We start from the raw sequence: 16697 nt of genomic DNA, 5'->3' as shown, positions 1-16697 counted from the left end.
TATATCCCTGAGGATATTTTACAAAGAAAGAACAATGGAAAAGTATTAATATAGCTAGGTTAATGCTTACTATAACCCCCAATGTTTAGCTCTGGTAAAGCTGGATTGGAATATTAGCTTAACTTCAAGGCCTAACTGAAGCCTTCACATGGCAACCTTGCCTAAATCCAAGTCAGGAGGTCACATGGCAAAGAACCCTATACTAGCATTCTTAAGAAAAGGAGGGAGCTTACCATTACGGTTGGGTCTGCTAAGGACTGAGACTGCCTGGTCTTGCTTACAATATGTAGACTATGCATAACTGTGTGACCTTTTAATACACAGAGACTGACTGCTAGTGAATATGGTCTAGTCAACATCCTAGACTCCACACAGTCAGATTATTTCTCCTTGAGATGACTAAGGTAAGAGGAAGCAGAATGGCAGACAGAAAGACTTAAGTGTTTCTTTTTCTATTTCATACACTAAAGCTCCCTCTACCAAGAAAGAGTCCCATGGTCAAATCAATTTGGGAAATACTGCCTTATCATCCTCCTGAAGGTGTCAAATGTATGCTCCGTGTTAAAGGCTCTAAATGTTCTTTAGTAAAGAAAGCTGTTTATTTAACCCTGAATTTCCAACATCTGATATCTAATCCTTTTTCCTATGAACACTGCTTAAAATTTTGTGGAAAGACAACTTTAGAGAATCTGTAAACTTGTTTTTCTAACTATAATGTTCTGTGATTGTACTTTATTTTAAAAACTTCTGACAGCTTACCTTGCCAAGTTGCTGTAGAAATTTCAAGTGTCTCTCTTCAAACTGTGTAGGGTCCCTGTCTTCAAAGGCACCAGAAAAACCTAGGGCACCTATCCTCATAGTTGGTAGCATGTCATTTTCTGTTAATAATTCATAATCTGAAGGAATAAAGAATATTACTACCTTAGGCTGGCAAGGTACATTCCCTGGGTCAAACAGATATGCATTCAAGCTGACCAAAACAATCACATTGAGTTGGAAATATTAAATGATTCAGGGGAAACTTTAAAATAGTTTAGATTAGACTAATGGGAGTCATCAATTATTACCCATAATCTGATAGGTTTTCAAAAAAATTCTGCAAAGGATAAATGATTACTTTCCAATATAGTTTTAATATTCATAAAATATGGTTATATTCTGATTTTGGTGGTCAGAATGGTGAGTAGTACTGAAGCAGGAAGTACCTCTATGGATTAACTCATATATATTTAGCTCAAAACTCTAAAGGAGGAGGTAACAAACAAAAACAAATCCAGCTAATATTTAGAAAATTGATCAACTATAAAACATATACAGGAACTAAAGAAAAACAAAGAATAGTTTAAAAATCTCAATTAAGCAAATTAATCTTTCTATAGTATATTACTCATTAACTGGCAAATTAAAATTAGAAGGAGAAAGGCCTCTTCTAAAAATGGAAAGACTGCTCAATCAAGGAGACTAGAGACAATAATATTTTAAAAATACAGAAAGTCTCATGCACATCATAAATTAAGAGGGTCTAAAAGACACCAAGGAACTTCTTGAAAGGCGTTACAAAGTTAGCAAAGATTCCTTAAATACAACAAAGATAGAAAGATAGCTGGAGAATCAATACGATCATTTGATCAATACATACCTGGAGTAAACAAACTGTTAAGATCTCGTATGACTGCTCTAAAAGAAGGCCTAAAATCTGGTTCGTAATCCATACAATTATTTATAAGATTTGCTAATTCTGTCCACTTTGGTGCAGGAAGCTGGTGCCTATCTTCATAAAACTGTAGCTTCTATAATTAAAGAATCACATATTGAGAGTGAATTGTGCAATGCCATACCAACCTTCTTTTTAAAAGTAAATTGGCCACCAAAATTAAACCATGTGAAAGAAATATGAAGGATCACAGAAAGAGTAATTTTAACTTCATAGTCTATATGAACTTACCCTTTGAGAATCTAGAGCACTCAAAGGTTTATCTCCTCCACTGCAGATTTCCCACAAAGTGGTACCAAAATTCCATTTATCTGTTGCCAAACTAAGATTTTTAGGATTTTCAACGCATTCCGGTGGTACCCATGGTATTCTCTCCTGAAGAACTTTAAATGATAGGAACAACATATGGTTAAATAGGCCCCGCAAGTAAACCCTTCTTCCATACACAGATAATTTTCAAACTCATTTGAATAATCAGCATTTAAAAAAAAATTATCTGTTGTGTGTTTGTGTGAGTGCTTCAGAGTTGGAAGGGACCATTGAGATCATCTAATTCAACTCCCCAACTTTAACAATGATGACATTGAGATCCATAAAGATTGAGGCCAACATCACACAATTGACACAGATAGGATTAGAATCCTGTACAATTAACCCTGGATCAACTAAACTGTCCCTTAAACCACACTGTCTCAACTGGAATCCCAAGTCCCAACCCTTCCCATTAATTCTGCATTTAAAAACCACTTTCTATAAAATTTGTCCCAAATTTTGCTGATTTTTTTTGTATTTTTTTAAATATGTAAGAAGTAAAAGTAATATTACATCATTCAGAGCTGTTCTAACAATTCAATAGCAGTGGTAATCCTGGGACTAAAATATTTATAACTATGGCAGATGGATGACTAAATTATACCAAGACATTCTGGGTACAAAATTGATTCAGGGGGTTATGCTCAGATCATGTAATTTCCTAAGTAAAGGTTCTGTAATCTTTGACCCTGTGAGAAAGATGGTATTCAAGAAAAGAAGTTACAATATCTATATAAGTATATATAGATAAATATATAACTATATAACTGTATCTTCTGGTATTCTGGCAGAAATAAATAAGTAAGAATAAAGAATAATATATTACATCTTTTGGTATATTTTGGTAAAGCAATGTGAATATTTTTTACTGTTTAATCAAGAGATTAAAGAAGACATTGGTTCCTTTCTCCTCCACCAGAAGAATACATTCTCTCAGTCTTCACTTCTCATTCCAAAGGGTAAAATTTCCTCGAGTACCAGATCTAAGATCCCATAACATCTTCTGCCCTAAACTACTGCCTATAATTGCTGTCTTTCCTATCAATGCAAACCATCAATTTAAGTAACTTGTGGCTCAAATAGGATACTATATATCAAATGCACAAAAGTTGATGAATTTAGAATCTAAATTTAGAACAGTCAATTAGAGAAATTAGCTAAGATAATGGAATACAACTACATCATAATTTGGACCAAAAAAATGCATTCACTTTCAGTCTAAATTTTTACTTTTAACTAATTGTGTTAAATAAAACATAAACAAAAAAAGAGTTAAAAAGTTTTAAAAAGAATTAGTTGAATATTTAAATGAGACAAAATCTCAAACTAAATAATATATCTTAAATTTTTATTTCATGTCTACAGGAAAAAACATCTTAAAAATATACTTGTGGTTCAAAGAATGATATTAGGGAATTTCACATAAAAAAAGATAAATTTCTACCTTTCATGCATAATTAAAGAGTAAAACTGCTTTAAAAATCATCTCACAGTGATGACATGGTGACATGCTTATAAAAAAGAATAAAGGGACAGAAACTAGGATGTAATTGTTACTCAGATTGCTAAAAATGATAGCTAGATTTTATTATTAAACAAGAACCTATCAATAAAACAGAGTATGAGAAAAAAATAACAACATGTTTTTTAAGCTACTCTCCAAATAAAGAATTTTATTAAAAGTTGAATACAGTCCCTATAGAACTTACTGTCCTTTGGCAAAACTGTAATACTAATGCCAGGATCACTGAGTTTGATGAAAGGAGGATTTCCTGTCTTCCTGTCTTCTTCTCTGATAAGCAGAATATTTTTGGCACACACATTCCCATGAATAAGGGTTTTTTCTTCCTATTAAAATTAAATACAAAAACATACAAATATCAATCCAAAAATATTTGAGAACTTAATATGTTCAAGGCCCCAAAACAGATTTAAAAAATAAAAATATGTAAGACAATATAGTAAACATTAATTAGGAGGCATACTTTGGGAAAATAATAGAAAATTTTATGGCAACACTATGCTTCCTGTTTTAAAGTTTAAAAGACACAATAATCTATAACAATGATGAAATGAGTAAATTAAAATCACCCAATACCACTTCACTCTTTAAAGCTGAGATTTAAAATGGTTTGCATTTCTCAATGGTAGCTGACTAAGAAATATGGTTTCTGTTCAGCAGGATATAGACCCTTTTGAGAGGGCTGAATGCTCCACTTATCACTGGCAAGCCCTCTGGTATTCTGCTTCTCTGGCAATACTGCGCTCTCACTGAATATAATGTCCAACTGCCTACAAATACCATAACAAGCTGGACTTTTTTTGCTATCCATAGTTAGTACAACGTTTCTGCATGGGGTTAAATTCCCTAACCCAAAGTCAGACAAACTACAGGTTGTCCACCAGCAGTTCTAAGAGACTGATGGTATGACAAAACTACTTCTTTCAAATGTGACTTTATATAAACAAACAAAAATATGCATAAAATGATCATTTTCATCAAGACATTATTGTAAATGACTCAGTATCCCTTTACAGATTTCTCTCTTGAAGTTCCCACCTAAGATAATTACACTTCTTCATAGAATAAAATGGTAAGTTTCTGATAAAAGAATATACTAATTACTTACTAGAAAATGCATGGCCCATGCCAGTTGTTTAGCCACTTCAAGTTTCCACAATATATTTATTGAATTTTTATTCTTTTTCAGATATGTATCTAGAGATCCAAATTTTACAAATTCCTGAACCAGAATATCTGCATTAAAATAACAATAATAAAGCTGAAGTATACATACAACAAAAATATATATAATTTAAAACTTTTATAAATTTATTTATAGTTATGTATGGAATATTATAGGTAAATAAAAGAAATTAAACAAAATTCACTTTAAAGAAAACTTAATGGTTGCACACCATTGTATTTTTTGTTTTTAGTTTATTCTCAACAGCAAGAGAGAGGAGTATAAACAATGATATAGATGATGACATAGATGATGCTGTAAGACAGAGAGACAGAAAGGTAGAAATAGATACATCGTATTCTCCAGCACACCACTATGTATTAGCACCGAATTATGACAGCTTTTTTGAAACAAATGAAAATGTCTCATAAAGTTAATTTCTCTTCTACTAAACTACTTAGACATTCAAACCTTCCTGAAATTCTTCTTCCACACATAAAAATTAATAGCAATGTTCATTCTATTATAGGCACAAAGAATATGAGCTGTAACTCCATTCACCCTTTTAATTTATGCTGCAAAAAAGCAAAGATTAGTGTTTTGCATTGCTTGCTCTGTGTTTAAAACTACTTATTTTTTTAAAAATTTAATTAAGAAATCACCAAAAAACACAGGTGTTTGTTTCCAAAAACAGTCCTATCTATTTTGAGGCAGAGATAAAACTTCTCAATACTGTTAGTATTGAACAAATTTCAGGAAGTCAAAACTGTTTCTACATAAAGCCACATTGTATAATAAGTGACTTAAGGGTTTATTTATAGTCCTCTAGTTATAATTTGAAATAGAGTGAGTGCAACAAGTCTAAATTTATTAAGAGAGACTGTTGTTCCTAAAGCATTCACAGTAAGTTACATAAATGAGAAAAAAAGGTTTTGTTTTTAATGAAAATTAAGGAAAAATTGAGAAAAAATTAAGACAACAAAAATTCAAGTAAAAGCTTTACACATGGTATCATGGATGTATAAGTTAATAAATGCCTATACTTCAAGTAGGACTTTATATAAACCTATGCTTCACACATGCCTTTAAATGTATGTGGCACCCAAAATAAAACAAAAGACTAATAATAAAATATATTTGCTTTAAAATTAATGCTGTATCTAATCTCTGCTTGTTAGTCTGCATGATCTAATATTAAAATTACTTAGTTTTCACTTGGTATAAAATAACTCTTAGTAGAAAAAGATGACTTTGGATGATGCTAAAAAAATTACTGATGAAAGTGTTGCTATACATAGTTAACTGGGAGAACAACCCACATGCTAATATTAACAACTGGCGGCACAAAAATTTATGTCAGGGCAAATGTCAAAAAGTAAAAAAGATCTAGGAGTCACAATGAGTAAAAGTTTAATACAACTATTTCTATGTGGCACTGTTCACAAAGGAATAAGCAGAAAAATAAGTTCTGGTATAATACTTTCAATATAAAAGGTATATTGAGATTGGCCATCGAGAATTGTGGAAAGATGGCAGAATAGGGAGCTTCAGGACTCAGTCCTTGTACCAAAATGACTATTAAACAGGCTGGAACTGTCTGAAATAAATATTTTGAAAATCCAGAAGCCAGAACACTGTATAACATCCAGGGAGGATCAAGAGAAAGAGACTGGTAAATTATGTTAAAGAACAGTAAATTGCTCTCTCTGCAGCAACCGGCATCCTATTCCCCTCCCCCACTCTTGTGTCAGGCCACATTGGGTCCAGTCCCTTATTAAAGAAGAAAGACTTCAGAGATCTGGCCTCAAAATTGGATGAACTAGAAAAAGGAGAGCAAACTAAATCTGAAGTGAGCAGAAGGAAGGAAAATTAGAGCAAAGATAAATGAAATAGAAGACAAAACAAACAAACAAAAAAACCCACAACAGAGAGAATCAACAAAACCAGAAGTTGATTCTTTGAAAAGATCAATGAAATTGACAAACCTTTATTAGACTGACAAAGAAAAAAAAGAAAGGATACAAATAACATAAATTAGAAATGAAAAGGGGGTCATTATTATTGAATACCACTGAAATAAAAAGGACTATAAGAGGACACTATGAACAACAGGACATCAATAAACCAGATAACCTAGATGAAATGGACAAATTCTTAGAAACACACAAACTACATTGTCTCAAGGAGAAAGAGAAGATCTCAACAAACCAATTACTAATAAAGAAATTGAATCAGTAATCGAAATCTTCCCAATAAAGAAAAGCCCAGGACCAGATGGCTTTACAGCAGAATTCTACCAAACATTCCAAGAAAACTTAACTCCAACTCTGCTCAAATTCTTCAAAAAATTGAGGAGGAGGGAAGACTCCCAAATTCATTCTATAAGGCCAATATCAACCCTATACTAAAGCCAGATAAAGATACTACAAGAAAAGAAAACTGCAGACCAGTATCTCTTATGAACATAGATGCAAAAATCTTCAACAAAATACTAACAAACTGAACCCAGCCCATTTAAAAATAATTATACACCACGATCAAGTGGGATTTACTCCTGGTATGCAAGGTTGGTTCAACATAAGAAAATCAATTAATGCAGTACCACAGTAACAGGATGAGGGAAAAAACACATGATCATCTCAATTGATGCAAATAGGCATTTGACAAAATCCATCACCCATTCATGATGAAAACACATAGAACACTAGGAATGGAAGGAAACTTACTCAATATTAAAAAGAAAAGTCCACAGCTAACATCCTACTTAATGGTGAAAGACTAAAAATTTTCCCTCTAAGATCAGGAAAAAGAAAAAGATGCATACTGTCACCACTGCTATTCAACACTATACTGAAGTTCTAGCCAGAGCAATTAGGCAAGAAATAGAAATAAAAGGCAACCAAGTGGAAAGGAGGAGGTAAATCTTTCCCTATTTGCAGATGATATGACGCTATATTCAGAAAATCCTGAAAAATCCACAGCAAAGCTCATAAAGGTAATAAATGAATTCAGCAAATTTGCAGAGTACAAGACTAACACCCCAACATCAGTAGTGTTTCTACATGCAAGAAATGAAGAATCAGAAGAAATCCAGAAAAAAAATTCCATTTACAATAGCAACAAAAAGAATCAAATATCTAGGAATATATCTAACTAAGGATGTAAAGGGCTTGCACACAAAAAATGACAAAACACTGCTAACATGTGGCCTCTAAGCTAACTCGGCAGGTAAACTCACTGCCCGCCCCCCTACATGGTACATGACTCCAGGGGTGTAAATCTCCCTGGCAACGTGGGACATGACTCCCAGGGATGAACCTGGACCTAGCATTGTGGGACTGAAAAAGTCTTCTTGACCAAAAGGGAGAAGAGAAATGAAACAAAATAAAGTTTCAGTGGCTGAGAGATTTCAAAGGGAGTCAAGAGGTCATTCTGGAGGTTATTCTTATGTGTTATATAGATATCCCTTTTTAGTTTTTAGTGTATAGGAGTAGCTAGAAGGAAATACCTGAAACTGTTGAACTGCAACCCAGTAGCCTTGATTTTTGAAGATGATGGTATAACTATGTAGCTTACATGGTGTGACTGTACGATTGTGAAAACCTTGTGGCTCACACTCCCTTTATCCAGTATATGGACAGATGAATAGAAAAATGGGAATAAAAATTAAATGAATAATATGGTGTATGGGGGGATGGGATGTTTTGGGGTTTTTCTTTACTTGTATTTTTATACTTGTTTTTATTTTTTAATTTTTATTTATTTTTATTATTTTTTTTAGGGTAATGAAAATGTTCAAAAATTGATTTTGGTGATGAATGCATAGCTATATGATGGTACTGTGAACAACTGATTGAACACTGTAGATGACTGCAGGGTATCTGAATATATCTCAAAAAAACTGAATTAAAAAAAAAAAACAACACTGCTAAAAGAAATCAAAGAGGACCTAAATAAATGGAAGGACATTCTGCATTCATGGATTGGAAGATGAAATATTGTTAAGATGTCAATCCTACCCAAAACAATTTACAGATTGAATGCAATCCCAGTACTTCTTTGCAGAAATGGAAAAAGCCAATCATCAAATTTATACGGAAGTGTAAGGGCCCAAATACCCAAAGCCATCTTGAAAAAGAAGAATAAAGTTGAAGAACTCATATTTTCTAATCTTAAAACTTACTACAAAGCCAAAGTAATCAAAAACACCATGGTTCTGGTACAAGGACAAACAGAGAGACCAACGGAAAAAATTGTGAAATCAATCCTCACATTTATGGCCAACTACTTTTTGACAAGACAGCAAAGACCACTCAATTGGGAAAGAATAATCTCATCATGGTGCTGGGAAAACTGGATCATCATCTGCAAAAAAAAAAAAAAAAAAAAAAGGAGGAGGACCCTTACCTTACCTCATACCAATTACAAAAATCAACTCAAAATGGTCAAAGATCTAAACACAAGAGCTATAATTATCAAACTCTGGAAGAAAACACAGGGAAGCATCTTTGTGTTAGGATCTTGTGTTAGGCAATGGTTTCCGAGATTTTACACCCAAAGCACAAGCAACAAAGGAAAAAAACAGATAAATAGAACCTCATTAAAATTAAAAACTTTTTGCCTCAAAGGACTTTTATCATGAAAGTAAAAAGACAGTCTACATCATGGGAGAAAATATTTGGAAACCATGTATCTAATACAGGTGTAATATCCAGAATATATAAAGAATATATAAAGAAATCCTCCAACTTAATAACAAAAAGACAAACAACCCAATCAAAAAATGGACAAAAGACTTGAAGAGACATCTCTCCAAAGAAGATATGCAAATATACAGAAAGCACTTGAAAAGATGCTCAACATCATTAGCCATCAGGGAAATGCAAGTCAAGACCACAATGAGATACCACTTCACACCCATTCGAATGGCTGCTATTTAAAAAAAAAAAAGGAAAATAGCAAGTGTTGCAGAAGATGCAGAGAAAAGGGGACACTCATCATTGTTGGTGGCAATGTAAAATGGTGCAGCTGCTGTGGAAGACAGTTTGGCAGTCCTTCAGAAAGCTAAGTATAGAACTACTCATGATCTGGTAATCCCACTATTAGGTATATACCCAAAAGAACTGAAAGCAGGGATTCAAACAGATATTTGCACAGCAAAGTTCATAGTGGCATTATTTGCTTGCCAAAAGATAGAAGTTACCCAAGTGTCCAACAACCAATGAATGGATAAACAAAATGTGGTATAAACATACAATGGGAATATTATTCAGCCATAAAATGGAATGAAGTTCTGGTACATGTGACAACATGGATGAACCCCAAACACATGATGTTTAGTGAAATAAAGCCAGACACAAAAGGACAAATATGGTACGATCTTAATGATTTGAAGCAATTAGAACAAGCAAACTCACTGAGTCAGAATCTGAACATAGGTTACCAGGGGATGGGGTCGGGATAGGGAATGGGAAGTGAAGGCTTAAAACGTACAGTGCTCCTATTAGCAATGATGGAAATGTATTGGTAATGGATGGTGGAGATGGTAGCACAACACTGTGAACATGATTAACAACACTGATATATCTGAATATGATTAAAAGGGGGAAATGTTAGATTGCATATATGGTAAGAGAATAAAAATGTTTTTAAAAAATCCATGGAACTACACCACACAGTGAACCCTAAGTTAAATCATGAACTTTAACAGTACAATTATAAAAATGAGCTATCATCAACTGTAAGAAATGTTCCACACCAATGCAAGGTGTTGGTGGTGGGGTAGTGTATAGGAATCATGTATTTTATGCACAACTGTCCTGTAAATCCACAAAAAAGGTATACTGAGGCAAAAAGAAGTTTTAAGTTCCTCAAAAAAAGCAACTGACTAAAAGTTGAAAGTAAGACTTACTATAGCTCATAGACACCACTGATTATCAGATGCTTCATTATTTTCTGTCTTAAAAGAAAAAACATGGCCAATTAAACAATGGCATCCCATGAATTTTAAGATTCTTGCCAATTTCAGATATTTTTAAATGTGGGAAAATAAAGTGTATCACAGAATAAAAAAAAATAAGTATAAAAGTAAGTGTAAGAACTGAGATTATATGCTCTAAAACAGTGTTTTCAAACTCTGTAATGAAGTATACTCTCCTCCCTCCCCCACCCCACCACAGAATGAAAAAGCATAAGAAACATTAATAAATAAAACAGACAAATACAGAACTGCTCTGGTTGGGAGCGAGTGGTGAACTCATCAACACTGCATTTAGCTTTCTCTCACCTCATCAATACCCAGAGTGGTCTCTGAAATATCTTTACAGAACAGGTTTGAAAACCATTGCCTTTGAAAAGACTGCCAATTTTCAGTGACATGAAGAAATGTATAGAGGTGTATTTAATCCACATTATTAGTGGAAAAATGGGGAATTATATAAGCAATTTTCTGAATGTAAACTTTGTGAGGCACTAAAATATACTATTAAAGCATGTAGTACAATCTATACCTTTGGTAATTTTTATGGACAGTCTAAGTTTAGTCAAAGATTATATCTAGTACCAACATTCAGTCAGTTCCATTAAAAATTCAGTCTATCATTTATATGCTTTGTGCTCAAAATTCTAAATTATGCAGTCACAGAATTGGCTGAGTTTGTATTGAAATAATCAATTGTTCCAATGTTATGTTGAACCAGCCATAATCTGTATTGCTATGGTTGAAGGAAAGGGTAAAACATATTTATTTATTTTAATACTCTATTATTTGGGCATTTTACATAAGGCATATTACATGTCTTCTGCATTTTATTTCATGCATTGATGTCCTTTTTTACAAGATGTAACTGAACCTTTCCTACACTGTTTTGGTTTCAACAATATTTAACTCCTATTAAATTATGATTTATATTGATATCTTACTATGATCCTGAAATAGAATTTCCTAAATAAACAACAATGGGTGCTCCGAGAAAGACATGAGGAAGCCAGTGGATTTACTTACTCTCTTCTCCACAGACACATACTCCATAATTTAAAACTAGATGCTTGTGAGAAAGCTGGCTCATCATACTTGCTGCTTCAAAGAAAGACTAAGGAAAAGAAAAACATACAAAAATGCAAAATAATTATTGTTTATTATCTATAAGTATTCATAGTTCTAAGAGATACTGTCTGCCATAGAAAAAATGTATCTTCTAATCTTAGCAAGACTATAGTTAAGACTACAATGTGCTTTCGTCCCTTTATAGGGACTTACAACTGCCATTACCCTTGAAGTTAGGGTTCATTCTGAGGAAACCCCTACACAAGCTTGGAATAGAAACAGCAATGAGAGAGAACAATATTAGTATACGATACCATGAATGACACAAGTCAAACAGACTTAGACCCACAAAAACTAGAAGAGCAAGCAGAGGTAATACTAGAGGTGGATACCAGAGATAGTGACATGGGCTGAAACAGATAGATGGGAGCATCAAATGGTGCTTCCTAAAAAGTTAAGAACGGTCTTGTAGTAGATAAAATATCATGACACCTATGTCATGATACTGGCAAAGAATTAACATCACCCTCACTCAACCAAACCTTGACTAGAACTTCCAGGTACGGTTGTTAAGACCATCACAATCACCAACAGTGCGGTGTTCTGGATTAGAGTACAATTCTTCAACTTGCATGTTTCACATCATCTCTCATTAACTCCCTTTGAAGCACTCGTAAAATTATAAATGGTTTGTCATGTCATATTTGGTGATGCCTTCCTTGCTATACACTCAGGGCTCTGGGAACTAGCAGCTGGCTTTCTACCTAGCTAGCACAATTGGATGATGCCCAAAATCATCCATATTTCATCAGAGTGGGGTTTTTTTTTCCCTTTTAAAAAATTTTTATTGTTGTCACATGCACACAACTTGAAATTTCTCATTTTATCCACTTTCTAGTGTACAATTTAGTGGCATTAATCACATTCACGATATTGTACTACCATCATCATCCATGACCAAAATTTTTTCATCACTGCAAACAGAAACTCAATGCCCATTTAGCATTAACTCCCTATTCTGCCTCCTGCCACCCTTGGTAACCTGTACTATACTTTCTGTCTCTATGATTCTTTTCATAGAAGGTATTTTTTCCCTCTACTTCAGCTGTGATTATTCAAATGAGAAGAACTTATAATACCGTTATGGTCAGGAAAAAATTACTGCTATCCTTCTTTCTCCTTGCTCCTTGCATTTTGGGGCTTTGCAATGATGGAAAGGTGGACCAAAAGACTGACTAAATTGATAATGAGCATCAGCAAAAACACACAACTCTGTGTTTTCCCCCCACTGCACAGAGATTAAGGGCTTAAACCAAAAGTTGATCAGAAACCAAACACATTAGACTTCCCAGGACTCATGTTTTAGTGTGTGGTTTATTTGTTTTTTTAATGAGACAGTGATGCTTGACCATTAATAACTTCCTGCTCCTACTCCCACCATACTCCCTCAGCACCAGACAGAAAGTTCAGGGCTATCTATCATGTCATACAGAAATTTTTTTAAGTTGTTTAATTTATTTCACTTATGTACATATTTCAGGACAAAAAAAGAATTAAAATGCCTTGAACTTTATTTATAGACTTGTATTTCCTATGTGATGTTCATAGAACCCAGTAAGGCTTTTTTTTTTCTTAAAGCAGTTTTATTGAGATATATTCACATACTGTACAATCCACCCAAACCTAGAGTGTTTCTTAGTATATTGCCTTTCAAATTTATTTTTTAAAAAGTAGTTAAGAGGAGGAGCAAGATGACCACATAGAGAGGAGTGGAATTTAGTCAGTCCCCTGGAACAACTAATAAACAACCAGGAACAACTAGTAAATAATTTGGAATAACTGCTGGGGGACAACTGTGACTGTTCACACATCGCACACCAACCTGGATTGGGAGCAATGCCTGAGATCGCAGCATAGAATCTGTAAGTAAAAGCTGCGGAACCATGCCGAGAGCCCCCTACCCCCATGGCAGGGTAAGCTGCAAAACCTTGCTGTGCTAGAAACTAGAAGCACTCTCTGAGTGAGCAAATATAGCCCAGCTGAGCTTCAGCTGAAGTTTTAATTAACAAATGTGGACTGGTGAATATAAGCTACAACCCCTCAACAAGCAGACAGAGGCTTTTAGTGACAACTGACCTTAAAGAACCAGAAGACCCATCTGTTCTGGGAGGGGGAGCCCAGAAGACTAGATGTCACCTCTGGCCAACGAGGGAAACTGGGGGGCCACATACTGGCTCCAAAAGGGGGTTTTCTGTCCCTTTCTCTCTCTCTCAACTGAAGGACTCAGAAGAGAGGGCCACAGCCATTTTCAGTTCGCAGCACTCTGACCCAGACAGGGGTGGAGATACCAGAGTCAGAGAGACTATTCAAATGCAGATGATAACTCCCTACGGGGTGCATCTTCCCTAAGAGGAAGAAGGTGGGGCCCAGCTTTCCCTTCAGAACCAGACCCCAGAACCTGGGGAAAACAGCCAAAACAGAAACTAAGGAGGCCACACCTCCTTATACCAGTCGGGAGCGACAGGCTGACAGGTGCCACCTGCTGGGCAGGTTAGGAAAAGCACAGCAACTGGAGACCTCGCAGGAAAGTCTGTCATTCCTCTAAGATACACCCTGAATATAACCCCATTCTGAGACCTGAACCTGTTCTGGTCTGGGAAAATCTGACTGGGGTAACCAAGGAAACCAGATGCCTAGACAACAGAAAACTACAAGGAAACTACTAGGAAAAATGAGGATATGGCCCAGTCAAAGGAACAAACTTACAACTCAATTAAGATACAGTTGAGATATAATCAAAAGTTTGAAAAAACAACTGGCAGAATCTATGGAAATTAAAGGCACAACACGAGAGATGAAAAACACAATGGAGACATACAACAGCAGATCTCAAGAGGCAGAAGAAAACACTAAGGAACTGGAAAACAAGACACCTGAAATCCTACACACAAAAGAAGAGATAGGGAAAAGAATGGAAAAATATGAGCAACGTCTCAGGGAAGTGACCGACAAATTGAAGCGCATGAATGCACGTGTCATGAGTGTCCCAGAAGGAAAAGGGAAAAGGGGCAGAAGCAATAATAGAGGAAACAATCAATGAAAATTTCCCATCTCTTATGAAAGACATAAAATTATAGATCCAAGAAGCGCAGCATACCCCAAACAGAATAGATCTGAATAGACCTATGCCATAACACTTAATAATCAGATTATCAAATGTCAAAGACGTTTGCAGCAACAGAAAAGTGATCCATCACATACAAAGCTTGATAAGACTATGTGCAGATTTCTCAGTAGCAACCATGGAGGCAAGAAGGAAGTGGTGTGATATATTTAAGATACTGAAAGAGAAAAACCAAGAATCCTATATCCAGCAAAACTGTCCTTCAAATCTGAGGGAGAGTTCAAAATATTTTCTGACAGACGATGACAGAGTTTGTGAACAAGATACTTGAACTACAGGAAATACTAAAGGGAGTACTACAGACAGATAGGAAAAGACAGGAGTGAGAGGTGTGAAACACAGTTTTGGGTGATGGTAGCACAACAATGTAAGTACACTGAACAAAGATGACTATGAATATGGTTGAGAGGAAGGTTAGGAGCATGTGGGACACCAGAAGGAAAGAGGAAAGATAAAGACTGGGACAGTATAACTCTGTGAAACCTAGAGTGCTCAACAATTGTAATGAAATGTACAAATATGCTTTCACATGAGGGAGAACAAATAAATGTCAACCTTGCAAGGTATTAAAAATAGGGTGGTATTGGGGCAAAAATACAATCAATGCAGACTAAAGACTCTAGTTAACAGAAACATTGTATTATGCTTCCTTTAATGTTATAGAGGCAATATACCAAAGCTAAATGCCATTAAGAGGGGGACATAAGGGAGGGTTATGGGACTCTTGGCATTGGTGGTGATATCTGACTCTTTTATTCTACTTTAGGTTAACTCTGTCTTTCCTTTTGTTGCTTTTTAGCTGTCATTTTTTTTTTCTTTCTTTTTCTTTTGTCTCTCTACCTTCTTTGACTCTTCCTCCTTCTTTGTGGAAGAAATGGAGATGCCCTTATATAGATACTGGTGATGGTGGTAAAAACATAAATATATGACTATACAGGGAACCACTGATTGTTTACTTAGGATGGAAAGCATGGTGGGTGAACAAAACCATCTTTTAAAAAAAAATGGATTGATGAAGAAACCTTGATGGCACCACACTGAGTCAAATAAGTCAGACACATAAGGACAAATATTGCATGGTCTCACTGAAATGAACTAATTATAATATGTAAACTCATAGATATGAAATATAAGATACCAGGATCTAGAACAAGGCTAAAGAATGGGGAGCAGTTCCTTATTATGAGCAGAATGGTCAACTAGGTTGAACCCACGTGTTTGGAAGCAGACAGAAGGGATGGTAGCATATTATTGTGAGAATAACTAACAGGGCTGAATGCTGTGTGAAGGTGGTGGAAAGGGGAAGCTTAGAGTCACATATGTCACCAGAAGAAAAGGTGGAGGTTAGAAGATGGGAATGTATAAAACAGTGAATCTTGTGGTGGACAATGTCCATGATTACCTTCAAAATATTAGAAATCTCTTTCATGAACTAGAACAAATGTATGACACTATAACTAGAAGCTAATAATAGAGGGGTATAATGGGGAAAAATATACCTATTGCAAACTATGTACTACAGTTAACAGTATTTTAACATTCTTTCATCAACTGTAACAAAGGTACTATACCAAAACTATGAATCAATAATGGAGGGCAGGGGGTGGTTAGGGGTAGGGGAGGAATTGAGTTTTCTTTTTTCTTTATTTCTTTTCTGGACTAATGAAAATGTTCTAAAAATTGGAAAAAATAATTAAATGTGGTGATGGATGCACAGTATGATGGTACTGTGGGCAACTGATTTCACACTTTGGA

The 16697-nt window shown here is 34.9% G+C and overlaps 1 protein-coding gene across 7 annotated transcripts in view; it reads right to left on the bottom strand.

Annotated features, from left to right (window-relative positions):
- The window catches only part of JAK2 (Janus kinase 2), a 209385-nt gene that overhangs the window by 28034 nt on the left and 164654 nt on the right, over positions 1-16697 (bottom strand). For all 7 annotated transcript variants that reach the window (XM_037797956.1, XM_037797957.1, XM_037797959.1 and 4 more), the window contains 6 exons: positions 11717-11804; positions 4657-4784; positions 3736-3874; positions 1946-2097; positions 1640-1790; positions 760-896 (listed from right to left, as the gene is read on the bottom strand). In XM_037797956.1, the coding sequence (XP_037653884.1) occupies positions 760-896; positions 1640-1790; positions 1946-2097; positions 3736-3874; positions 4657-4784; positions 11717-11804 (795 nt within the window). The remainder of the gene's footprint in view (positions 1-759; positions 897-1639; positions 1791-1945; positions 2098-3735; positions 3875-4656; positions 4785-11716; positions 11805-16697) is intronic.

Source organism: Choloepus didactylus, chromosome 10 (genome assembly GCF_015220235.1).
Source record: "Choloepus didactylus isolate mChoDid1 chromosome 10, mChoDid1.pri, whole genome shotgun sequence".
Lineage (NCBI taxonomy): Eukaryota > Metazoa > Chordata > Mammalia > Pilosa > Megalonychidae > Choloepus > Choloepus didactylus.
This window is presented reverse-complemented; position numbering and strand designations above follow the sequence as displayed.